This window comes from Cervus canadensis, chromosome 28 (genome assembly GCF_019320065.1).
Source record: "Cervus canadensis isolate Bull #8, Minnesota chromosome 28, ASM1932006v1, whole genome shotgun sequence".
In the NCBI taxonomy this organism is placed as follows: domain Eukaryota; kingdom Metazoa; phylum Chordata; class Mammalia; order Artiodactyla; family Cervidae; genus Cervus; species Cervus canadensis.
In genome coordinates this window covers 50,118,247-50,145,119 of record NC_057413.1, presented here as the reverse complement: position 1 = coordinate 50,145,119, position 26,873 = coordinate 50,118,247, and the positions used below count along the sequence as shown (strand labels likewise).

The window sequence follows — 26,873 nt, the reverse complement described above, 5'->3', positions numbered from 1 at the left end:
ATCCCCAGAGTAGACACCCCCCTACTCACAACTACTCAAAGTGTGACCTCTGGCATGTAGCATCAGCATTCCTGGGCGCTGATTAGAAATGCTGAGTCTCAGGCCCCACCTCAGAGCTACCAAAGCAGAACCTGCATTGTAAGCTCTCCACACACATGTCTGAGAGGCTCTGGGGGTGCCAGAAACGGCAGACACCAGGCAGCTTACCAGTTGTGAGCCCTACAAATGCTTGGGACGGAGTTTTGCTCTGTGCAGTGTGGTTTCCAATGCCTGGTTTGTTTCTGAGAAAAGAGCAGTCAATTTGCTTCTGGCAGATGAGCACACTTCATTAAAATTCTAATCCAAGCAGGAAGGCGAGAAGAGCCCTCCTACTTATGGGAAGTCAGATCTTGGAGGGCACAGGTTCCTCCAGACTGCTGACATTCCAGCCAGGTCTCCACCAGGGCACACTGGCAAAGTCCGGAGAGATGTTTGTTCGTCACAACTGGGGCAGGTGGTGTTACGGGCATCTAGAAGGAGAGGCCAAGGATGCTGGCTTCCTCCCTGATAGCCAGTTTCTGCTCCAATCACAAAGCAAAGGGGTGGATTCACCAAATGCAGGGAGGTCTGGGAGTTTTAGAAAAGAATCATGAGAACCTTTGAAAGCTTGTTCTTCACAAGTGCGAGAAAAGTTGAAATAAGCCCCAAGGAGTAAAGGAGCACTGGTACAGGTAACTGAGAACAGAAAGAGCAGGGAAAGGAAGAAATGTGGCGCAGAAAAGCCAACACCCAGAAAGTACATACAAAAATCTTGTTTATTACACAAAATACTTTCTTATTCATAAGAAAGACTTAAATACCCCCCTTCTCCAAATACATCAGATTTTTCTCACTTCTCTGTTTTCCAAACCTCTCAAAATGTGGTTATTATGAGAAAAAAGTAAACTTATTTTTCCGAAAATAATTTTTTCTTAAATGTGAAAAAATCACCAGAGATCAGATACAGCATCAGCAACTCAAGAGAAGAACATTGGATCTGCCCTTGAACTACTGCTTAGGTAATGTACTATACACTTGCCTTTCTTCCACAATTCTCAGAAGTCACCAATGGGGGTGGGAAGGGATGGTTCTCTGAGCCTTTCCCAGGGTCCCACCACCGTCTTAGGGCACTTGTCCTGCCAGGAGCTCAAAGCCTTTACCAAACCAAGAGAAGGACATTTGAAGGGCCAGGAGAGCTCCGAGGAACCGGGTGGGCATGAGAGAGCTGAGAAAGCCTCTCAAGGCGGAGAGTGTGAGAAGCACCATCATTTTAGGTTGACATGTCAGGTGAGGTCCATGCCTTCCGGTAGGCAGGTTGAGCAGAGTAATCCTGTCCTCCGCTGGGTTTGCTGGGCCCAAAGGTGACTCAGACAGCGATGCCTGGGGCATTCGGGATCCCCCTGCGCGCGGCTCGGATGCACAGCCGCGGGGCGGCCCCATCACTTGGCATCTGGGGCATCCGGCGGGGTCGGCGGCTGCGGCCCCAGGGACGAGGCCAGTTTGGTGAGGGCCCTCGCGATGACATCCAGGTGACCGTTCATTGTCCTCAGCTCCACCAGGATGTCCCCAACATTGGCTTCCAAACTGGCGGAGGCGGCAGGCCGGGCGCAGGGCTGAGGAGAGGCGCGCAGGTCCTCAGAGCCCTCCTCCCTGCCCGCTGCGCCAGGGCGCGGGGCGCGGGGCCCCGGCCGATCGCGCTCATCCCCGCGGGCGCCTGGAGGGGTGGCTGAGGGGCCGCTGGGCAGCCAGTCCAGGAGGCGCGAGACTGCCTCCGGGGACGAGGCAACCACCGAGTGGAGGCCGGCGCGCCTAGGGGCGCCGGATCCCGAGGCTGGGGGTGCGGGCGCAGCGGGCAGCGAAGGCAGCAGGTGAGGCAGCGCCGGGGGCCCCGGGGAGAACGCCGAGGGCTCGCAGGACGACGAGGGGGACGGCAGCGCGGCAGTGGAGGGGCCTGGCTCCTCGGAGGAGAGGAACAGGGTGGTCGAAGATTGGGAATCCAAGGTGCTGGGCTCTGAATCTGGCAAGGAAGAAACGAGAAAGGGTCACTGGGGCTTTTATTGACTGTCAGCTGTATGCCCAACTCCATGCTAGGGATAAAAGAGCTGAGTTAGAAGGTAGAAACGTATTTCCTAACCCCCAGACCTAGGATGGAGTAAGGAAGAGTGGGTTTCGGGAACACCAGAAGCTGGAAGCAGGGGAGACCATGGAGTCCAGCAAGCAAAGCATCTTGGTGAGTAAGGCTCCCCGCCCATCCCAGGTCTAGACCTTGCACTGCTGAGAAGTCAGGAGGGGGCTCCAGGCAGGGGTGGGAGGGAGCAGTCTTGCCAAAGATGATAGGTCAAGGCTGTAAAAGGAGGGCCCTCCTCCTCACTCTTCTCAGAGGATGTGTGGTAAGCAGAGGGCTTGGTCCAGGGTCCCAACACAGCCAAGCTCTCAAGTGGGGACTGAAAGAGTTTGGGGCCAGGAGCTATATCTTACTGCTGGTTCCCGCTCTGCCAGAAAATGCCCTGGAACCATGGGCCTGGCCCATTGCCCTGGAGAACTTGGTTTTATTTCCTCATTTATACAGGGAAGGTGGGCCCAGTGACTCCCTCCCACCCCCAGGTCCCTACCAGGACTGATCAACTTGCCTTCAAAAGTCTTCAGCTCGAAGCACAGGTCTCAGAGGGCTGCACGCAAAAATTCTACAAGTCTTTTATTGCTAGTTCTCCCCTAATCCCCTGAATTCCCAGGTAGAAAGTGGGTGGCAGCTCTTTGTGACTGGGTATGGTAACAAGGTTTACCAACCTCAGATCAAAGGACCCACCTCCATGCCAACAACCTTAACTCAGCTGTTTCGGCCACCCCTTTCCTGCCTTTGGGTAGATGGCTAGTGATCACCCTGGAAACAGTTCTGAGCTTTACTGGAGCCAAGTCTCTGAGGTCTTGCTCCCCAATTCCAACTGGAGTGTCTGCTCTTGGCTCTCCTCCTTAGCAGCTCTGGTACCCACCTTTCTGCCCTGCCCTTGAGGGGAACCCCTTGAGGGGGTTCCAAGGCTTTCCAAGACAGACCTCGCTTTGATTACCTCAGCCTGTTATCTTGGGGGGAGGGCGAGGAGTGATATGATGACAGAGCCAGTGAGTAAACACGTTCCCCATTGCCTGTGAACATGTGTGCTCTCGCCGCCCGTCATGGGTGAGCTGTTGCTTCATGTGGGATCTGGGTCTGGCAGAGACTCAGAGCAGCGCTAATCATCTGGTGAGAGCTTATTCCCTCATTCTGACATCAGCGCCCAACCACGTCCTTGCAGGACTCATAGACCCCAGATGGTCCGAGGTCCAGTCTGTGTGGTTGGGAATCTGGTCAGATGGGAGCAGAGAAGCAATGGCTCCTTGGGGACCACAGTTGAGGAGAGACACCCATGTGCCTGCAAATTCCTCTGCTGGAAGCTGCGTGGGTACTCTCTGCTCCTGGCCATCACAGAACTGCCTCTCGTCCTCTGAAACTTAATTTCCTCCAGTTTCTGTGATGATCTTCTTTTGTAAACCAAGAATCAAGACACTTCTGCACATGTTACCTCCTGCGAGTTGAAAATTATCAAAGCGAAACCCTACAAACTCTTGGCTCTACATTTACTTGCAAAAGATGTTAATAAGCTTCGTACATCCAACTCTTATAGCAGGCAGGAGGCCTTTATATTTAATCAAATAGAAGTCTCACATATAAAATGAGATAGAGGCAAGCACACTGAATGCTCTAGCACCGTGTTTCCTGAATTTTCATGTGCAGACCACTCTGCCGGGACATTGTTAAAGGGCAGTTTGTGATTTGGCAGGTCAGGTGTGGGACCTGAGACTCTGCATATCTAGCTAGCTCCCAGGAGACGTGGGTGCTGCTGGTCTGGGGACCCCACCTTGCACAGCAAAGGTGTAGACCAAATATACAAAGTTGGCAATAAAGCTTAGGGCTCACAATCATAGAAATTAGAGTCATCAGGGGTACAGGAGAAACCTAGAAGCCTTATATGATCATGAAGATAGTAATAATGCTGATGACCTGGCATTCAGGGGCTATCTGATAGCCAGATATCTGATCTGGCTATCAGGGGAATAAGAGAGGTGGCCCCTCCTGTTGTTCAGTTCAGTCGCTCAGTCATGTCTCACTCTTTGCAACCCCATGGACTGCAGCACGCCAGGGTTTCCTGTCCATTGCCAGCTCGTGGAGCTTGCTCAAACTCATGTCCGTTGAGTCAGTGATACCATCCAACCATCCCCTTCTCCTCCTTCCTTCAATCTTTCCCAGCATCAGGGTCTTTTCCAATGAGTCAGCCCTTCACATCAGGTGGCCAAAGTATCGGAGCTTCAGCTTTAGCATCAGTCCTTCCAATGAATTTTCAAGACTTATTTCCTTCAGGATTGACTGGTTTGATCTCCTTGCAGACTCTCAAGAGTCTTCAAAAGCATCAATTCTTCAGCACTCGGCTTTCTTTATAGTCCAACTCTCACATTTCATACATGACTACTGGAAAAACCATAACTTTGACTAGACGGACCTTTGTTGGCAAAGTAATGTCTCTGCTTTTTAATATGCTGTCTAGGTCAGTCATAGCTTTTCTTTTAAGGAGCAAGCATCTTTTAATCTCATGGCTGCAATCACCATCTGCAGTGATTTTGGTGCCAAAAAAATATAAAGTCTCTCACTGTCTCCATTGTTTCCCCATCTATTTGCCATGAAGTGATGGGACCAGATGCCATGATCTTTGTTTTTTGAATGTTGAGTTTTAAGCCAATTTTTTCACTCTCCTCTTTCACTTTCATCAAGAGGCTCTTTATTTCTTTGCTTTCTGCCATAAGGTTGATGTCATCTGCGTATCTGAGGTTACTGATTTTCTCCCAGCAATCTTGAATCTTGTGCTTCACCTAGCCCAGCATTTCGCATGATGTACTCTGCATATAAGTTAAATAAGCAGGGTGACAATATACAGCTTTGACATACTCCTTTCCCGACTTGGAATCAGTCTGTTGTTCCATGTCCAGTTCTAACTGTTGCTTCCTGACCTGCATACAGATTTCTCAGGAGGCAGGTCAGGTGGTCTGGTATTCCCATCTCTTTAAGAATTTTCCATAGTTTGTTGTGATCCACATAGTCAAAGGCTTTGGCGTAGTCAACAAAGCAGAAATATATGTTTTTCTGGAACTCTCTTGCTTTTCGATGATCCAGTGGATGTTGGCAATTTGATACCTGGTTCCTCTGCCTTTTCTAAATCCAGCTTGAACATCTGGAAGTTTATGGTTCAAGTACTGTTGAAGCCTCGCTTGGAGAATTTTGAGCATTATTTTGCTAGTGTGTGAGATGAGGGCAACTGTGTGATAGTTTGAGCATTCTTTGGCATTGCCTTTCTTTGGGATTGGAATGAAAACTGATCTTTTCCAATCCTGTGGCCACTACTGAGTGTTCCAAGTATGCTGGCATATTGAGTGCAGCACTTTCACAGCATCATCTTTCAGGATTTGACATAGGTCAACTGGAATTCCATCACCTCCACTAGCTTTGTGCATAGTGATGCTTCCTAAGGCCCACTTGACTTCACATTCCAGGATGTCTGGCTCTAGGTGAGTGATCACACCATCGTGGTTGTCTGGGTCATGAAGATCTTTTTTGTATAGTTCTTCAGTGTATTCTTGCCACCTCTTCTTAATATCTTCTGCTTCTGTTAGGCCCATACCATTTCTGTCCTTTATTGTGTCCATCTTTGCATGAAATGTTCCTTTGGTATCTCTCATTTTCTTGACACGATCTCTTAAAGAGAGTCTTTCCCATTCTATTGTTTTCCTCTGTTTCTTTGCATTGATCACTGAGGAAGGAAGAGCAACTGTCTCCTGCTGTTAGTTTGATAGTTTTCTGGCAAAACTTTGAACCAGTGAGCACTGGCTTAGGGAGGGAACCATGAAGTTTGCTTAAGGAAGAAAGCCCCTCACCATTGTTTCAGCTAAAACTTCAAAGATTTCTGCAATGACCATGCATGGACATGCCTTCTCTCGTCACTGCCCTTTAGCAGAAAGGGACTGCTTCCTCCTAAGCCTGTAAGTCAAGGTCTTCTGAGTACTTTCTGTTCAATCTTATGCTGAGTCAGACTGAATCATTTCTTGGCTGGTAACTATGTACCTTGAAAGGGGACCTTTTCTATCTTTTTTACACCCACTTGGCATCCCCTGTCTCAACCACTTAGACCCACCAGCCTAGGGCATAGGCTTTCCCTGGGGGAAGCCTACAGATGAGGTAAACTGTTCAGCTGGCCACTGGAACCCATGATTCATTTGCAGATAAACCCTTCTGATCGTCCCCTACAGAACGTTTCTCTTGCTGCCTTCCCCTTCTCAGTAAGTGACCTTCCCTTAGTTTGGCCAAACACCCAGGACCATCCATCTCTTTCCCCGACTCCCCACACCCAATCTGCTGGTAGTGATTGTAGGCTCTGCCTTCAAACCGTATTTAGCATCTGATCAATTCTCACTGGCCCCAGGCAGTGGCCCAGCCATTGGTGCCTGAGCTGAGACCAGAAACCAGGGCTCCTGAGTTCCAGGCCAGTGTTTCCTCCACCACACACTCCAAAGCTTGGAAAAGTAAAAGTCGCTCAGTCACATACTACCCTTTGCAACCCCATGGACCCGCCAGGCTTCTCTGTCCATGGAATTCTCCAGGCAAGAATACTGGGAATACTGGGAATGGCCTGGGTAGCCATTCCCTTCTCCAGGGGACCTTCCCAACCCAGGGATCAAACCCCAGTCTCCTGCATTGCAGGCAGATTCTTTACCATCTGAGCCACCAGGGAAGCCCCAACCCCAAATCTTACTCGATTCAAATGCATCATTTAGAATTCTCCCCTGGCTCTACTGTATCCCTGGCCCTTCTGGCCATTTTCCACCATTTTCCCAGGAAAATTTTTTGGTGCATGAGTCCTAGCCTCTTTTTTTTATGTAAGATAATAGCTATATTTATTCAATAAATATGCCATTCAACAGATATTTAGTAAGCACCTACAATATTCTGAGCAGAATGCTCCATGGTGTACAAAGCCAGATCTAAACCCTGACATCATTGTGAGGGCAGAAAATAATCGAATAATTGCATAAACAAACATATAATTGCAACTGTTATACAATCTATGTGCTATAAGCATCTGAAATAAGAGACAGAGTTTGACCCAATTGAGGAGGATTCCCTGAGGAAATGCTGTTGGAATGGGGTTCTGAAGGATGAGTAGTTAAGTAGGAAGAGGGGTAAATGTTGATGAATGATCAAGGGCCTGAGGCAGAAGGGAGTGTACGTGGGACTCCCAGGGAAAGCCAGTGTGCTGGGAGTGTTTAGAGCCAGGGGAAGGAAGTGTGAAGTGGGATAGATGAAGCTCAGAAGGACAGTAGGGGTCAGGAGACATAGTATATGATAAGCACTGCCAGTGTTGTTCAATATCCATTCTCTTCTTCCTTCTTTTCAGCTGGTCATGGCCATTTAGAATAAAAATTGTATTTTCTAGCCTCTCTTCCAACTAACTCTAGCCATGTCACTGGGCAGAAAAAAATGTCAGTAGAAGTGCTATGTACAATTCTTTGTTCCTGTGCCTAGGTTTTGGTTGCAATGGCTGGTGCTCAAGCAGCCCCTTGGACCATGAGGTAGGGAGCACATGCTAAGGATGAAAGAGCAGAAGACTGAATCCTAGATAATTTAGAGGAACTGCTATGTAAATCCAGGTTAGTTCAACTGTAGCTTTTTTTTATGAGAAAATAAAATCTCATCTATTCAAATTCTGTTAAATTGGGTTTTCTGTCACTGACAGCCAGACCAAATCCTGATAAACATGGCCTTGTCGAACTTGTTGAGGGGTTTTGTCGTTATCTTATGAGGAATGGAAAACCTTGGGAAAGTGTTAAATGTGTATGTATGTGAGACAGAGAGAAAGAAAGAGAGATGATCAGTTTTGTATTTTGAAAAGTCCACCCGGCTATGTTGGGCAAGAAGTAGACAGAATAGAAGTTGGGGACACAAGTCAGGAGGTTGCAGTTGCAGGTGAGAAATTAGAAAATGACAGTGGTTTTTGCTAGATATGCAGAGAAGTAGACAGATTCAAGAGGCAGCTGAGACCCAGAAACCTTAGGATTTACTATCGCCAGGGATGCAGGAGGTGGTGAAAAGGGCATCAGGGAAATGGGTGCCCTCCTGGCTGGTGCCTCAGGGCTAGGTCCCCGAATTCTGACTCTTGAAGGCAACTTTCCCTTTCTTATCTGGGTGGCCCCTTCCCAATCCATACCCAGCCCTGCAGCATAGCTCAGCTCTGACACACCTCAGTAGAGGCAGCCCGTGGGAACATTTTCTCAGGAGCCTAGAGGGAGGAGAAACAGGGTAGCCTTGGGCGGGGAACCAGAGAAGCAGAAGTCTGTGGGAAGAGGATGAAACCTGTCTGGAGGAGAAGCAACATCTCTCAGCACTGCAGCCGGGCCCTGGCCTTTGATGGTTCAGACTTGGCTGGGCCGCCGCCTGCTGCTTTCAGAAACCCCAGCACACAAAAGGGAGGGTGAGTGTCTGATGAACTCAACCCAATAATATTCACTCCTTTTATTTTCCAGAAACGTCATGAGGCCCACAGGGCAATCTTCTGGTTTTAAGACCTGGTGAGTCACGCCTACAAATACCTCTGACTCAGTGTGATCTCAAGTTCTCACCAGGCATCTCCCAGGAACGTGGCTCAGCAGGAGAGCTGGAGCGGGGCAGCCGGGCAGGGGAGAGCAGGGTTGGTGTTTCTGGAGGGGGTGAGAAGACCGTGGGATTGCTGACTTGACACTGACCGAGCTCCCAGTGAGAGCTGGCATTGACAGAGTGCTCGCTCTCTTCAAGCCATGTGCTCAGTTCTCTCTTCTAGTCTCCGTGGAACATTACGAGTTGGATTCTGCTCTTTATCTCATTTTACTGTGGAGGAAACTGAGGCTCTACTACATTCAGTACCCTACTCACGGTCATCATGTGTGGAGGAGGCCACGTGCTTTATGGGGTTTGCGAGGATGAGACGAGGGCCGAGGAGAGCCTCCATCTGTGCAAGGTTGGCCACCGTCTGGGCTGATGATTTGCCACCTTGACTGCTTATTAAAATCACTCGGGGAACTTCGTAAACACTATCGATGCCTCAGCCAATTCAGTCCTGATCTGTGGGGATGGTGCTCAGCCATCCTAGATTTTAAAAGTGTGTTAGTCACTGAGTTGTGTCCGACTCTTTGTGATCCCACTGACTTTAGGCCGCCAGGCTCCTCTGTCCATGGAATTCTCCAGGCCAGAATACTGGAGAGGTTTGCCATTCCCTTCTCCAGGGGATCTTCCCAACCCAGGGATCAAACCTAGGTCTCCTGCATTGCAGGCAGATTCTTTACCATCTGAGCCACCAGGGAAGACTTATTAACTTTTATTTATTATTTATTTTTATTTACTTTTAATTGGAAGGTAATTGCTTTACAATACCATGCTCATTTCTGCCATACGTCATCATGAATCAGCCATAGGTACACATGTGTCCCCTCCTCTTGACCCTCTCTCCCACCCCCACCCTATCCCACCCCTCTAGGTCGTCAGAGAACACAGGTTTGAGCTCCCTGCACCATACAGCAAATCCCACTGGCTATCTGTTTTGCATATGGTAATATGTATGTTTCAACGTTCCTGTTTCATTCATCCCTCCCTCTCCCCCTCACACTGTGTCCACAAGTCTGTTCTCTATGCCTGCTGACTCCATTTTTATAGTCTTTATTCAATTTGTTACAATTTCGCTTCTGTTGGGATCTTAGCACCCCAACCAGGGATGGAACCAGCACCTCCTGCCTTGGAAGGCAAAGTCTTAACCACTGGACCACCAGAGAACCCCTCAAAAGGACCCCTTCTATAATATAACACTAATACACAACTAGGGTTAGTCAACAAAAGCAATTCTTACACAATTTCCTATTGAACCCTGACAGTGACCCTCTTGCCATTTGCAAACGGAGAAACTGACGTTCACAGAATTTGAGTAGTTTTACCAAGCCCACAGCTGCCAAGACTTGATCTGTATCTGTCTGACTCCCACACCATTCGTGTCGATTCCATTCTCACTCATATCAGGGCCTTCTCCACTTTGAAAGTATGTGAAATTTCTTTATGTAGATTTCTTTTTTTAATTTGCATATTTTGTGTTCATTTGGAAATACTGTTTAGGCCAGCTTTTGGAGCACAGCAGTATAGTCTAGAGCTGCTGAGCAGAACAGGCTGGCCTAGAGGCCTCTGAAGCCATGTCATAGCTTCATCCAATCTCTGCTACTGCCAGTGGGCCAGGACCTTTGAAGAGATGCCCAGTAGCCCTGACCAGGATGTACTCGCAAACTCTCCCAGGAGAACACTGCCTACCCACTGGGGTGCTGGGCCCCTGAGGGGCCACCTTCTGAGGATCAGGAGGCCCAGCCCAGGGGAGATCTGTGGTTTCTGTTTCCAGCAACACGAGTGACTTCCCAAGGGTGACACGGGAGAAGTCATCACCCTTTACTTCCGTGTGAATCATCCAGCCTCCAATTTCCTAATGGCAGAAGGCTAGGCTAATGAGAAGAGGTGTTCATCATCAGTTGACTTAGTAAAAAAGTAGTTGGGAAGGCAGAAGGGCAGACAGAGACTGATTCGACCAGCCAAAAGGTGCTCCTGGCCAAAGACTACCTTTAAAGAGAGGGAGAAAAGAAGCGACAGAGGTGTCTGTCTGCCCACGTTCACGACAGCATTATTCACAACGGCCAAAATGCAGAAGCACCCCGCGTGTCCATGGATGGATGGGTAAGCCAAACGTGATCTCTGCGTAATGGAGTGCTCATGCTCACTCTTAGTCACTAAGTCGTATCTGACTCTGCAACCCCATGGACTGTAGTCCGCCATCCATGGGATTCCCTAGGCAAGAATACTGAAGTGGGTTGCCGTTTCCTTCTCCAGGGGATCTGGCTGACCCAGGGATCAAACCCACATCTCCTGCATTGCAGGCAGATTCTTAACCAATAAGCCACCTAGGCAGCATAATGGACCATTTTACTCAATCTTAAAAAAGAAGGAAATTTTGATACACGCTCGTGGGTAAACCTTGAGACATTATGCTGAGTGAAATAAGCCATTAACAAAAGCTGATACAGAAAATATTAGATGATTTCTGTTGGCTGAGGTTCCTGGGATAGTCAAATTCATAGAGGCAGAGAGGAGGAGGGTGTTGTCCCAGGGTGAGAGGAGAGGCGAGTGGGCAGTTAGTATTTAATGGGTGCGAACTTTCAGCTTGGGAGGATGAGAATGTTCCAGAGATGCATAATGATGACGGTTATCTAACAGTGGGAAGGTACTTAATGCCATGGAACTGTGCACTTTAAAATGGGTACCATGGTAAATGTACTCTATATATATTTTACGACTAATAAAAAAAAAGAAAAGCAGGGGATGACACCCTAATTCACAATTTTATCCACATGCTTGTTGGATGGATGACCTTTCTGGGACTGTTTTTAAAAGCATAATGAGAAAGACTGATAAATTATTGTTGAGAACATTACAGATCAGATGTAGGTTCAATACCCCCAAAATCCCCTAAGGATGAAGACCCTTTCCACAGACCTGGACATAAACATTGGTGCATCACAGACCACTCCATTTTCAATCACCATGGTGAAAAGTTCTAAAACAGCTTTGCTGAGACCATTGACATAGGTTCTAGGAAAGTAAAGTCTGGAGTCTAGCACATTTAGATCCACTTTTAGACTCATTGTGCTTTTATAAACAAAGTTATATCAACCCCTCCAAGCACTTCACAGCCAAGCTGCTGGCTCCTCGGGGCCCCCATTTCTCAGTAGTACCACTGGCCACCAAAAAAAGGTGAGAATTGTTTCAGTTCAAGAGCCTCAAGGTTCTCAGCCAGGCTACTAGCCACCCCACTCCTTCCTTGTTCACTCTGCTGCAACAATTCCTGGAAGGTCTCAGACACGTTCCAACCTCAGGGCCTTTGCACTTGCTGTCCTGCCTGGCACGCTCCCCCTTCAAACATCCACATGGCTCATTCCATTACCACCTCCAGTCTTCACTTAAAGTCACCTTCTCCAGAGATCTTCTCTGGACCCCCCAGTTGAAAGGACTATCCCCATCCCCCCACACTTGGAGGAGGGCATGACAACCCACTCCAGTATTCTTGCCAGTATTCAGCATTAAAAGAATCCCGTGGACAGAGGATCCTGGCGGGCTATGGTCCGTAGGGTCGCAAAGAGTTGGACACAACTAAAGTGAGTTAGCATGCACGCATGCACCTTCTGTCCACAAGATGCTCTCACTGTCCCACTCATAGCCGGGGAGTCATTCCACGTGGAGGGAGTCAAATTAAGACGAGGCTTGGGGATTGTGGCCTGAAAGACAATTTAAAGTAGCAGAAGCATAGGGTGCCCAGGGTTGGGAGATTTGCAGGAAATGACTTTACAAGGTAACAAGGAAGGAGGGGCTTGTCTGAGGGCTAAGGAATTTGAATTTGAGCAAAGGGAAGCCACTGAAGGATTTTAAGTAGGAGAGTGATTGATTTGATTTGCATTTTTAAAAGATTACTCTGGCAGCCAGCCTTGTGGAGGCTGAACAGAGGGGGTGAGGCGGGAGGTAGGAAGATCAAATGTAAAAGGAACCTCTAGGCCACTCAAGGAGCTAAAATGATATTAGAGAAGAAAGAGACACAAGCATGAAGCCCAGCCAACCAGTGTTTGAAGCAAAAAAAAAAAAAAAAAAAATTTTTTTTTCTAGGAATGGATTAAATTTCCACAAAAAGAGACCTTCCTGCCACCCTTTATGGACAATACTATGAAAGCTGGCTCCTGTATGGTTCAAGCTGGCCACCCTGGATCTTTCATGCATCGCCATTCAATAAAAGCAGGCCTGGGTTTTATGGGATTGTTTGTTAAGCCTTGAGCCAGGCTTTTCTACTCACTCAGACAGGACTCCTCTGCCAACTTCTAAATTGGCTGTTCTTTACATATAGGGTGTGAGGGATATCTCTATGTGTCTTTACGAGCACACCCATTTGGAAGGAGACATGTGACTATATATAATGTCTTTATGTGATTTTGGGGAAGAGCTGTTTGTACAACCTGTATATTCCTTGGCATGCCCGTGTTTGTAGTATAGAGGAAGGGAGAGACAGAAGGCAAAAGCTATTCCCACACCATAACCAACTTTGGCTCCCAAAGAAAAATTCAAAATAGATTATGTTCCCTAGCAATGCCTCCAGGGTTGAACAATTTCCAAATCCACCCGCTTAATCCTTCCTCCTGGAAGGGCACTCACCTTTGAACTTTATTTTTCTGTAAACTATCATTTTAAAAAATAACAATAACACGGGCCCAGACCAGACCCTGCTGCAGCTCAGGCTCCCTGCCGGCTCCCCTTCTCTCCCCAGCAACAAGGGAGCTCACCAAAGGGGCCATCTCGCTTGTTAAAAAAGAAAAGAAAAAGCGGGCTGCTTGATGAATTTGATGGAAAGAGCCAGGCTGTAAAAGACGGCATTTTGGCTTTAACAAGGCCCGCAGCCCGGAGCACGGCCAGCTGGGTAGTCTGAACCAACCCAAGAATATTAGAACCCGGGGTCACCCGGAGCTGGGACGCCACCAGGAATGCAGGGAGGAGAGACGGTCTGGCGGGGGGGCTGGGGATCACTGGGGCCCTGTGCTGCCAGCTCCTTGATGAGAGTCAACAGGCGGAGGGACAGCTGGGCGGGTGCGGCGCTGTGCCCCTAGCAAGGGCCCTCTTCACATGGCCGGCCTCCGGGACCCCTTCACGTGGCTGGGCTCTGGGCCACGGGCTGGGCTCCGGGACCCCTGAGGTCGGGCAGGTGGCCACACGCGTCCACTCACCCGCTCAGCAGAGACAGCACTTCAGGGAGGAAACCTCCTTGCCTTGTTACGATGCCCCCTCGGCAAACTGTGGACCCACAGGGAGTGAGGAAGCGTGGAGCATCCCACCCACAGGGCGGGTGGGGGAGGGAGGGTCCCATTTCCCCAGGCCTGAAGCAGCAAGGTTCTGGACAGGGGTATCCCTGGGTCAGTAGCCGAGCAGAAGAAAAGGCTCAGCACCCTCCGGGACCTTCATTGTCCTCTGGACCAAAATGGCGGTGCCCAGCTCTGGACACGCTCGGTAAACATCTATTACACAAATTACCCCGTTTTGCTCAGGATTCCAAGCAGCCTTGGGAGCAGAGCCTCAGTCTTAACATCTGATGCCTCTGGTGTCTGTTGCCCACCCCTTGAACACAGACCCAAATAATGCCAAGAAACTGGCCATATGAGTTCCCGCAGCATGTTTAATACCTAGTCCTTGGAGAACTCCTCAGAGATTGGACCCCCCCCAAGCCATGCCGCTGTGTGTCTCCTTGGGAAAGCTTTTCTAATTTGGGTCTGAGTTTTCCCTTTTCTTCATCCCATGCCATCCCTCCTAATGATAACCCTTTGTGCCAGGTTCAATTACACACAAAGCTCAAATGAGCAGCCCCAACTCTAAACTTGGCCCTGTCCATTGGAGGGGGTTGGGGGGGAGGGTGGATCTTGGGCATCTTGCTCTGCCCAGAAAGAAAGATGCTGTTCCCGAAGGGGAAATAAAGCCAAGGATGGGCGGAGGGAGAGGAGAGCAGAGAAGGGAATCTTCTGCAAAAATAAAAGGTCGCGAATGAAGAAACAGACCAGCGCCGGCTGCCCCAGGGCACTGGGGCTGGAGGCTGATGCTCTGTCTTCAGCCAGGCCAGTTAGGACCCTGCCCTGTCCCTGGGCATGCAGAATCAACAGGAGTGCTTTGATTTTTTTCCCCTTTTTAAAAAAAACGCCCTCCAGCCTGACCCTACCTACGCTCACTGCAGGGTCAGCAGAGGGTGAGATGAGACCATTCGCTGGGAATTTCCTGACTTCTGTGAATTTTTTTCAAGATCTGGCCGTGAGTCAATGTGAAGCACTGTGACACATGGTGTGACTTGCAGGGGCCCCCTTCCCTTCTGGAGCACCCTGAAAAGCACCTCTTGGCTGAGTAACTGAGGACGACAGCCCGTAAGCCTCCCCTGGCCCGCCCCCCACTTTCCTTCCCCATTGTCGCCAAATTAGAGGAGATAAGAAACTCAGTTTCATCAGGATATCATATTCTCGAGATGGACAGAAAGATCAGTGTTGATGCGGTTGCCTTCCTTTGCAGAATTAAGCTCTCTTGTATGATGTCTGTTGGTCTTGATGTTTGAGGGTTTGGCGGGGGGAATGGCGGGAGGAGGGGTGGGGATGAGAAGAGGCGTGGAGGAGAGAGATTTCTTAGATTTACAATGTTCCTGACAAGATCCTAGAACAGCCCCTGCAAGGTCCAGGTGAGCCAGACTAGGTAGGCAGGTAGATTTATGGGTTCAATTTTACTGATGTTAACAAGCAATCTGAGATAGCCAAACAGAGCAGATTAATTACCATTTCGTGTGTGACTTATGACTGCCAGGACTAGAGATCGCTTGCCAGTGAAGATCAGCCACAACCAGTCTCTGCTAGTGATGGTTTATAATTCCCTCCAGAGTCTGGGGGTGGGGAGGGGGGAACTCTTGGATCGATGACATCTTTCACAAGATCCTGGAAATTAAAATGAAGGGAATACTGCTCAGCCATTAAAAAGAATGAAATTTTGCCATCTGCAGCCACATGGAGGGAGTTGGAGAGGATCAGCTGAATGAAATGAATCAGCCAGAGAAAGACAAATGCCCTGTGATAGCACTTATATGTGGGATCTAAGCTGTCATACAGATGAGTATATATGCAAAACAGACTCACAGATACAAAGAACAAATTAGTGCTTATCCAAAGGGAGAGAGAAGGGAAAGGGACAAAACAGGGGTGTGGGATCAAGAGATGCAAACTAATATGTACGAAAAAAATAAACAGTAAGCATATATTGTCTGTCACAAGGAATTGCAGCTATTATCTTATAACAAGTTTTAATGGAGTGTAATCTATAAAAATAGTGAGTGACTAGGACTTCCCTGGTGACCCAGCGGTAAAGAATCTGCCTGCCAATGCCGGGGACATAGGTTCAATCCCTTGTCCAGAAGATTCCACATGCCCCTGGGCAACGAAGCCCATGCACCACGACCACTGAGCCTGCCCTCCAAAGCCCTGTGTTCTTCAGCAAGAGAAGCTGCCTCAATGAGAGTCCTGCGCACCACAGCTAGGGAGTAGCTCAACAGCAGGGACTAGAGAAAGTCCATGCACAGCAACGAAGATGAATCGCAGTCAAAGATACATAAATAATAAATAAGTGAAGTTCTAAATAGACATTGAATGACTATGCTGTACACTTGAAACTCATGTAATAATGTAAATCAACTATGCTTTAAATAATCAATACACACGGAATGTTTAAACGTGACTGCTAAACTGTATGTGGAGCCTGGCCTCACTCGGGGTTCCTGGGAAGGGGTGTAGAAGCATTTTGCAAACTGTCATACATTATGCAAACAACAAGGAATCGGCGTCGTTATAGTGTGTTAACACCCTGCCATGGAGCCACAGAAGATGGAGCCTTTATAAATAGAGCAGAGAATTTCCAAACATTCTAGTGAGTTGAGAGTCCCTTGGACTGCAAGGAGATTGAACCAGTCCATCCTAAAGGAAATCAGTCCTGAGTATTCATTGGAAGGACTGATGCTGAAGCTGAAACTCCAATACTTTGGCCACCTGATGTGAAGAGCCGACTCATTGGAAAAGACCCTGATGCTAGGAAAGACTGAGGGCAGGAGGAGAAGGGGATGACAGAGGATGAGATGGTTGGATGGCATCACCGACTTGATGGACATGAGTTTGAGCAAACTCTGGGAGTTAGCGATGGACAGGGAAGCCTGGCGTGCTGTAGTCCATGGGATTGCAGACACTCAGACACGACTGAGTGGCTGAACTGAGTGAGCTGCAAGGCCAATGTTTTTATGCTGCCCTTTCAAGTGCAGAAAACGAAGGGCAGACACTAAGGGAGTCACCTAGACACTGAGGAAAATTAAGCACCTCGTGCCCTGAAGTCACCTCCACCTCACCTATGTAGTCCCTTCCCCACCTTAGACCTCCCCCCAGCCGGGAGGACCAGAGCATTCTCCGTTGTAAAACGTCGAACTTGGGAAGGAAAATTCCAGTCTGAAGCAAAGTTCTCAGAGCTCCTACACCTTCTGCCATTCTGAGGCAAACATAAGATGAATATTTTCTGGGGCTCTTTCAACCAAGGTGAAGAAGGTAATTTTCCTCTTCCCCTCACCCCATCTCCCTTTCTTCTCCTTCCCCTAAATCCTTTCCCTTCTCTTCCCATCTTCTCACCACCATCCACAGAGACAACTCTTCAGTTTTCTTCTTATTCTGGGAAAAAACTGTTTTTCTGAATTGCTGCCCTTTCACTGACTTGTGAAGGCAAAACAAGAGAATTAAATGAGGCTGTTGGGTAAGAAGGAATTGAATCTTAGTGAACTATGATTTCTAAATTTTAAAAAATGTTATTATAGATTGTAGATTTTATTTTATAGATTTATTTTATATTCTTTTTTTTTAATATTCTTTTCCATGATGGTTTATCACAGGATATTGAATATAGTTCCCTGTGCTATACAGTAGGACCTTGTTATTTATCCATTCTAAAACGTAATATGTAGATTTATTTTAAATTATTTTTATTATAACTATATATATATATACACACACACACACACATATATTTTAAACTAATAGAAGCTTTCCTTTTCTTGGCCATCTACCATCTGTTTTGCAGTTTTCTTGCTGAGATGCAACCCTGGGGTGGGCACTGGCGGGAGTCAGGATTTCTCTGAGCCTGAGCTGGTCTCTCTTACTGGCAGGCCCTGGAAACATTTTCTTTCAAACTCATCCCCCGGCATCCTGGGCCACACTGTGGTTCCCCCATATACAAAATGAGCACCTCCCAAGGGCAGGCAATGAGGCTGAATTGTTGCAAATATGTCCAGTGTTTTAAGGTCCTGGGATTAAAGAATTTACAGGAGAGAAGAAAACACAGTTCCAGAGTGGGATCCTGCTCCTGGTCATGAGTTCTGTCCTGGTCTCCTCTTCCCCTTGCAGGTAAAGAGTCTGCCTGCAATGCAGGAGACCGGGGTTCAATCCCTGGGTCGGGCAGATCCCTTGGAGAAGGAAATGGCAACCCACTCCAGTATTCTTGCCTGGAAAACTCCATGGACAGTGGAGCCCAGTGGACTATAGTCATGGGGTCTCAAAGAGTCGGACATGACTGAGCAACTAACACTTTCTCTTTCCTCTTCCCCACCCCCTCCATCCCTGTGTCTTACATGACTTAGAACAAGGGCTGTGAGCTAAGAGGGCTTCAGAAATCCTCTAAGTCATTTCTTGGCCCGCTCTTCTTTATCTTTTAATAAATTCTATTCATAATTCTACTCCTGCTTTTTTTTTCTTCTTCAAACAGCCAAAACCTTCTCCCTCCTCATGTGGATTATCAGATGAGGAGCCAGCTGGTTGGACCCAGGTCCCCTCTCAACTGGCTATTTCCTCTTCATCTCTGATCCCTGCCTCTCCTCAGCCTGTGCTCCCCACCGCACCCCTTGTTTTGAACATGTCATACGTTTTGATAACTTAAATCAAACTTGACTTTGAACCCAGGTTGGTAAATTTGCTTCTGCCTCCAGGACAGGCACTCTCTGATGTGAGCCTGGAGCCTCCTCCGGGCTCTGGGCCACTGGGCAGGGGCAGAGCAGGGCCCTGCTGTCCCCAAGGAGGCGCTTCCCCGCTCGGGGCTTTCTGACATCAGTGTCCCATGTGGAATGTGGGAAAACACCCAGGCAGCTGCTGGGGCAGCCGTGAGACAGCGGCCAAGAACGCCCCCGGCCCTGGCCTGGCCTCTGGGCACGCCCACATGTGTCACCTCCTCCTCTGGACACACACAAATGTCCCCGCTCGGGGCCACCGACATGACTTCTGTCCACACCCTCTGTCCGTCCTGAGGCCTCGGAGGTTGTGGGCACAAGACAGTCCCAAAGTGACAGAAAGCAGCCAGAGTCACGTTTCCTCTGAACTCTGCCTTCAGCGTGAGGCTCACTGGACAAATGATGGCAGCTCACAGCCTCATGCCAGGGGAGGGGGCGTCTCCAGAGATGGCACGGCTGACCCTCCGTGGGCCCTCAGGACCCCAGACGGGCTGCCTCCCCACACTGCCTGAGCTTGGGGACAGGACACCTCAAGGCACTGTCCTCCTGCCCCTGGGCCCCCTCTGGCATCCCCTCCTGCCTTTCTCTCCCACACCTGCCTCAAATTCTCCCGTCCCAGAGTCCATACTCCTCTCCCGGAGAGTGAGTTACCCTAGGGTGTGTGTATGTGTGTGTGTGTATGTGTATGTGTGTGTGTGTATGTGTGTGTGTGTGTGTGCATATGTGTATGCATGTGTGGGTGTGTACGTGTGTGTCTGTGTGTGTGTGTGTGTGTGTTGCCTCCTCAACAAGAGAAGAGTAGGTTGGGACTTCCCTGGTGGTCTGATGGTCAAGACTTCACTTTCCAACGCAGGAGGGGTGTGGGTTCAATCCCTGGTCGGGAAGCTAAGATCCCACATGCCTCATGGCCAAAAAACCAGAACATAGACAACAGAAGCAATATTGTAACAAATTCAATAAAGACTTTAAAAATGGTCCACATCAAAAAAAAACAAGACAAAACACTTAAGGACAAAAAAAGGACAAGAGTAGGGGCCATGTTGTCTACGGTCATAGAGCACCCCCACCCCTCACCCCCTGTCAACAGTGTTTCATTCATCCCTGAAGAAATAAAAACCAAATCAGAAAAACGTCATATGTGAAATCTCCTCTTCCAATCCCATATGCTTTGGGAAGAAACTTATTTACTTGTGTCTTCCTTATCTATATTTTACTCTCTTTCATTGTGTTTTACTTCGCATTTCCCAGAGGCTGTTAAATGAAGTACCATGAAACTTCAGTGGAGAAATACTAAAACATTCAGAGCTGAACAAAGTACAACAAGACTTCTCGGCACCTGAACAAAGTACAACAAGACTTCTTGGCACCTTCGTAATCACCATGAGAGGGATGCAGAATTTGCGGTCTTCCAAATTTGCTTAACCTTGAAACCCCCTCTTTGGAAGGCTATTTCAAGGAACTGACATCTCTTCAGTCAATGCTTCAGTAGACGTCAGCTCTTCTCATGAATGATGTACAGCACCCAGCAAGGATGGTGCCTAGGCCAACACTCATTAAAGACCAACACCTCTGCCTTCCTCAGGCCAGAAGACTAGAAATGCCTCATCTTCCAGAACTCTTAACTGTCTCAGGAGGAAGAAGCCCTTTGGCCAAGGAGGGATTCCCTCTGGTCTTTGTCAGGGTGTGTTTCGCCCTGGGATAGTGAGGGGATACCGAAAGCTATTCTTTCCACCAGGGGCCCTTGTGAAAAGCCAGACCCCTCAGCTGCCTATCCCCAGCAGTACCAGCATCAGGGCAAGAAAAGCACTCCAAAGCCCAGAAAAGTTGAGACCCAGCACTGGGGCTGGGACGACTCTTTTAATTACAACTCTCACCCTCCCGCTGACTGCCTTCTTGGACCAAGTCTAACTTCTTTAGAGCCCCTCATGAATCAGCTCTCACCTCCTGGTGCCATGGGGGTCGGAGGTCACTGTAGTGTCGGTGTGACAGGCTCTGGGACCTGTGCCCTTGTCTTGGATGTCTGCCAACCACTCTATGACCTGGACATACATCCATAAGCCAGTGTTGCTTTCTTCAAGTCAGGGGGAAGAGAGGGGTGCTCTGCTAGCTTCCTGGGAATGCTGGTGATGTTGGAGTGGGTGGGGGTTGGAGGGCTGTCAGGGCCAAGCCAACAGACGGGGCCAGGGCATTTGGAGAAGCCAGGCCAGTTCCCACAGGTCACCGACATGGAAGCTTTACAAACAGAGCTCACTTGCAAAGGATCTGTGTGGCCACTGCCATCCGGGGCAGTATCACTGCTGACAGTGCTTCTGCACATCACTTCCTCCTCATTTTCCCCCATGCTGTCCCTATAAAGAAGGGTGGGAATCGGGTGGGAATCAGGCAGATGATATGCCCTGGGCAACGAACAGGGTTTCTAAGAACCACACCAAGCATCTGCCAGCCAGCTCCTGTTTCTTCTTCTTCCTCTCCCTGGCCTGAGTACCTGCTGGGGCGGTGAAGAAGCACCATTCAGGGGACACCCACGCTCTGTGCTTTGGTGTGTTCGCTGTGAAGCTTGGAATCTCCATGTGTCCATCTGGGATATGAGCACAGTGGTTCCTTCCTGGCTTGTCTCATGGGGGCGGGGGGGTGGTGCTCTCAGATTCACAGCAGAGAGAGAACTAAAAACGAGTCTCCCTTCCATTTCCCCAAAGCTTTCCATTCCTGTTCTTCAGCCTCTCTCCCCCATGAAGATCAAATCCAGACTCCCTCTCTGCCAACACATGAGGCCACAGGAGACCAAAGGTCCCACCTCATTCAATTCCAATCACAGAATTACAGGGTGAGAGCCCCTGAGCTAGCCTTACCTGGTCTGCAAATTGTATCCCAGAAAAGACAGCCCCCACCCCCTTACCACTCATCTGCTCTAACTAGACCTGACAGTCCCTTCTCCTCTGCAAAGCCCTTTCCTGGGAAGAACTCAGAGACTGTGGCAGAGCAAGTATGACTTTAATCCTGACAAGAATGAATGCAAGTGACCCTACCTCCATCTTCCCAGCTGGTCTATTTGGGGCAAGAGGGTAGGATCACAGGCAGGAGGAGAGAGCAAAATGGGTTCACTTCTGCCCCCTCCCTACTTCCCCCAGCCAGGCGCCAGGTCAGTGCTTCCAGTTAGGGACGCTCTAAAACCGGTTCCCAGCAGAAGTCAACTGGAAGACGCCCAGGATGATGAGAAGGTGCCTTGGCCCAGACAGAAGAGCCCTCCTGGGCAGCCGCGAAGCGCTCAGGATAAGCCCTTTCCAGTTTCAGTGCTGCGGCTCCTTTATCCTCCTGATTGTAACTAACAAAGCCTCCATCATTTCTGTCTCAGACTGCGGGATCTGTAGATGGGAGTCCCAGCCCTTAACACACCCTCTCTGTCTGCAGGGGCCTGATGGAGGTCATTGTTCTCACTTCAGGTTTGCCTGAAGTCCCAGCAAAACCAGCAGAGCTCAGAGCTCAGGGGCAGGACAGGGAAGAGGCCAGAGGAACCCCAACCTGTAATGTGGGAGGGTGAGGACCCACTAAACCAAGATGAGAGAGGAGGGGAGGCAGAGGAAAGGAAAAAGAAGGGAGGAACATTTCACCACAAACGCTTTCCCAACGGAGCGACGTGACTAGGGAGGAAGGCCGCAAAAGGGCACGCAAACGAGTAAATATAAATACGGTTATTTTCGGGCTGGGGGAGGGGAGGATGGATGCCGGTGGTCTCCCCGGCTTCTTCCTGGTGGGTCGGGCGCTCGTCCCAGGGAGGAGCCTGGGCGCTCTCAGCCCTGGCGCGGCGGCCCGACGGGGCGGCCAGCGCGGAACCGCAGGACCAGGGCGGCCCCGGGCGGAGGCTCGGCCGCACCTCGGGAGGGTCGGGCGGAGGTGTGAGCCGCACTTTGCCATGTGGCCGCGCCGAAGGGCGAGTTCTCAAAGCCCCCATTCATGGACCCGACGCGCAGGGGCGGCGAACAGGAAAAAAATTGTTTCCCCCCCGTCGGCCTCGAAAGGTGGGTTCCTGTTTATTAATCGAGGACCACATCAAGAATGCTGGGTTACAAATGTTCCTTCTCAGGAGCGCAGTAGCTGGTGGCTGGAGGTAAAAAACTGAAAATTCCATCCGGTGGACAAAAAGCTGCCGCTGTGGGTGTGCACACCACACACACACACACGCACACACATGCGCACGCACACACACACCGTGGTTAGTTTCACAAGGAAAATTCTACAAAAGGAAAAGGATGGGGAGGCAGCGAGAGAGTATCTTGCTGAGGGTGAAATGCTTTCCCTAGAGCTGGAAACAGGCGTCCTGCTGGAAGCTCTCTGGTGGTGGGCTCAGCAGCAGCCCTTGCGCCCCCTTTCTTCCTGCTAGCCACCCCCCCCCCCCCACACACACACACACTTCTTCCTTCTGAGCTGGTAGTAGTCAGAAACGCTCAAGGGGATTTTTTTTTTTTTCAAGATCATTAGCAATTAGTTCCCTGTAGAAATCGGGGAAAATCGAAAGGAGGCCCTTGGAAGAGGTTCAGAGAAATTCATTCGCCAGGCAAGGCTGGGCCAGACGAGGAGGGTCCCCCCCATGCCACCCCCACCATTCAGAGGCGGGGCGGCACTTCCCACCAACAGCAGGCACCGTGGAGAAGGAATTAAAGGAGCAAACTGCAGATAAGATGGAGACTCCGGTTCTCCTTTGAAGCTTAATTAAAGCAAAATGATCAGGCCTTACACTGGGCTGGCTGCAGACTTCCCAAATGGCAGCAATAATCGCTAACAGGGAGCTATGCTATTCCAGAGTCCAGGGATGAAGTGGAAGCTGATTCAGGCTTCCAGTGCGGTAGAGGAAAATCTGAACTGTGATAATTAAATACAAATCACGCCAGGGGCCATAAAAAAAAATCCTTGCCTTCTCCAGATAAGGGGGAAAGGGAGCAGCAGAAGAAATGGAGGAAATGGATTCAGGGCCGTCTACATTTCATTTCTTTCTCTGGCAGATCCTAACGGATTTCTAGGTGAAGGGAATCAAAAAGGCCTGTCACCAAGTCACAAAGCCGTCGCAAACACATGCACCCCATCCAGCTCCCAGACCACCGGCACGCTTTATAATTTCTTGACACTACAAATACTTGGCAGTGCTTCTTGAGTGCCCCAATGAGATCAACCTGGGGCTTCATCTGCAGTTCTGAGGTGCTCTCCAAGAGTTTGTTAGAGCCCAGCCCCAAACAACCACCACTCATCTGATCCTAATATGGTAGGAAAATGCATCCTCCTTCCCATGCCTGCCCACCACCCTCTAAGTGAAGGGAACGTCTCAACTTGGTGTGCGTGGCTGTTGCTTTTGCTGTTGACTTGGCCTTTCTTGTTTTCCATTCACACGGCAGCCTGGTGGCCTGAGTCAGAAGACTGAGACTCAGACCTTCCCTTCCAGCCCTTTGGCCGCAGGCCCTCCACCCTCCTGCCTGAAGAAGAAGGCCAAGGCCAAGTCCAGGTTGAGAAGCCATAGGGGAGAGCAGTCACAGGGGAGTCAAGGGTCAGAGAGGTCCACTGGAAGGGGACAAGGTAGGGTGAGCAGAGAAGGGAAGAGAAACAGGAAGCAGCTGCCTTGGCGATGCCTCCAGGAGCCCAGGGATGCCAGGCAGGTAGATGCCATCAGCCATGAGGCCGCTGTTTGCTTCTGCCCACAGAGTAAGATTTCACCCCATGTTAAGACGTTGACATGGGACTTCTCTGGCAGTCCAGTGGTTAAAGACTTCACCTTCCAATGAAGATTGGTCAGGGAGCTGGGCTCCAACATGACTGGAGGCCAAAAAACCAAAAGGTACAATGGAAGTAATATTATAACAAACTCAATAAAGACTTTAAAAATGGTCCACATCAAAAAAAAAACCTTTACAAAAATAAAAGACATTGACATATGGACATCTTTCTCTTTGAAGTTAGAAGTTCTTAGAGCTTACAATGTGGGTTTCACTCAATGCCATTTTGGTCTTAATTAGAGCTGCTGCTGCTGCTAAGTCACTTCAGTCGTGTCCGATTCTGTGCAACCCCATAGATGACAGCCCACCAGGCTCCTCTGTCCCTGGGATTCTCCAGGCAAGAATACTGGAGCGGGTTGCCATTTCCTTCTCCCTTAGTTAGAGAAAGTGGTATAATTTTCCCTCTTCACAGGTGAGAAGACAGAGGTACAGAGAGGTACAGGATCAGGAGAAATCCAGGCAGGATTCCTCAGGCTTATAAGGAAGGATCCTGAAGATCTTTCAGGAGGTTTGGAGGAATCTGTACTTGCTTGCTAAACACCTGTGTCCAAAAGATTCATTCCATCCTTAGCCCCCTCCCAGAGCCAGGCCTGTGGACAGAGTAGGCTCCATCAGACCCCAGACTCCAACTGCCCCTCTCCAGGAAAGACAGCTGGACCCCCTGGATCCCCGAGAGTGGAAACATGAAAGTCTGCCTTGCCCCTCATCACATGGAGACCTCCCCAAAAGTCTCAGGCAAGCCCCATGGCAAGGGGGGTGTTGCCCCATGGCAACACAGAACGCAGTGTTTCTCCCCAGGCCATGCCATAAACAAAGTGACTGCCTTTTAGTGATTGTCTTGTAGATGACATCCTCAACCCTGCTTCTTTCCTCCTGCCTGGGAGATGGTTGAGATATAACTTACTAAACAGGCCCCACTTCGTGTTCACCTGCAATCCAGAATAGCCCTCTTTTTCCCTGGTTCCTCCCTGCCCATCATTCAGTCTGAGCCCAGATCTTATAATAAGCCTCTCCCCAGCCCTTCCTCCTGAGATGCCCATGGCTTTTCAGGGCCTGTTCCCCTCACTGCAGCAAGTTAGTGAACTTGGTTTTATGTGGTGACGTGCATTCTTGGTGGTTCTTAATCTGTTGAAAAGAGCAATGTGGGGGGAAGTAGCTGAGGCTAAGCCTTGCGTCTAACCACAGCCTCTGCAAACCCAGCTTCCTCAGGGATGATACTGATGCTGAGATATCTGCTTGTTATCAACACCTGGTTCTCCAGAGAGAAGAGGATACAGGCCCGAACTGTGGGGTAAAGGGCTCCATTTCTTCTTCTCTTCTCTCCTGGAGGCCACATCTCCAGTCTGCATCTAGGATTCCGAGAGGGGAAATGAGCAGAGGGACACCTTAAGATCTGAAATGTATGTGTTGATTTTGTCATTTTTTTCTGATTCAAAAAGAATAAACAGTTAAAAAAAACTCAAACTCTAGAAAAATATAAGAAACTAAAACTAACTTGAAATCCACTAGTCTGTTAATCACCACTAAGATTTGGGTAACCCAACTCTTTATATTTCTGTCTGTGAACATCCATATGCCTTCTGTATAACTGGAAGAGCATGCATACTGGTGTTCTTTTATAACGCACACCTTTTTCTCTTTCATGGTCTTTTTTCTTATCTCCAATATCTGCCTCTTCAACACTTCCCCTGCAGGGCACCAGTGCAGCCTAATATTCCCACCCTGATCTCCACTCACCTTTCTCCACACAGCAGTGAAAGAGAAAGTCGTGTCCAACTCTTTGCGACCCCATGGACTATACAGTCCATGGAATTCTCCAGGTCAGAATACTGGAGTGGGTAGCTGTACCCTTCTCCAGGGGATCTTCCCAACCCAGGGATCAAACTCAGGTCTCCTGCCTTGCAGGAGGATTTTTTTACTAGCTGAGCCACAAGGGAAGCCCAAGAGTAAAGGGTAATAAAAGCCCTCACTCCTAATAAAAGTCTAGATTTTGACAATGGACATTGGACAAAGAGACAAAGACAGATACATGCATGCAATTAAGTAATCTCTGATTAGAAGTCAGAAGACGGGGACTTTCCTGTGGTCCAGCAGTTAAGACTCAGCACTTCCAGTGCAGAGGATGCTAGTTCAATGACTGGTCTGGGAACTAGGGTCCAGCATGCCATACCACACAGCCAAAACAAAATAAAATAAAAATAAGACAAAAGCTGCTATTGAAATGTTCCTATGAATAAACTTTAAACAAAATCCTTGAGTAAAAAAAATTATCTAAAAAATAAAAAGTCAGAAGACTTCTATCTTGTGGATGTGGTGCTATCTATAATTTTAAAGATTGTTGCTGGGCTATAACTGAGTTCTGCTCAAAATATAC

The 26,873-nt window shown here is 49.0% G+C and overlaps 1 protein-coding gene across 4 annotated transcripts in view; it reads right to left on the bottom strand.

Annotated features, from left to right (window-relative positions):
• Nucleotides 1-782: 782 nt before the first annotated feature.
• Nucleotides 783-26,873, bottom strand: part of LOC122429550 (translation initiation factor IF-2-like) — a 45,011-nt gene continuing 18,920 nt past the window's right edge. For 3 of the 4 annotated variants that reach the window (XM_043449975.1, XM_043449973.1, XM_043449974.1), the window contains exon 2: nt 783-2,035. In XM_043449975.1, coding sequence (XP_043305910.1) covers nt 1,458-2,035 — 578 coding nt within the window. In that variant the 3' untranslated portion in view covers nt 783-1,457. Of the gene's footprint in view, nt 2,036-25,748; nt 25,849-26,873 lie in introns of all 4 variants that reach the window. The other variant, XM_043449972.1, reaches the window with a different exon arrangement.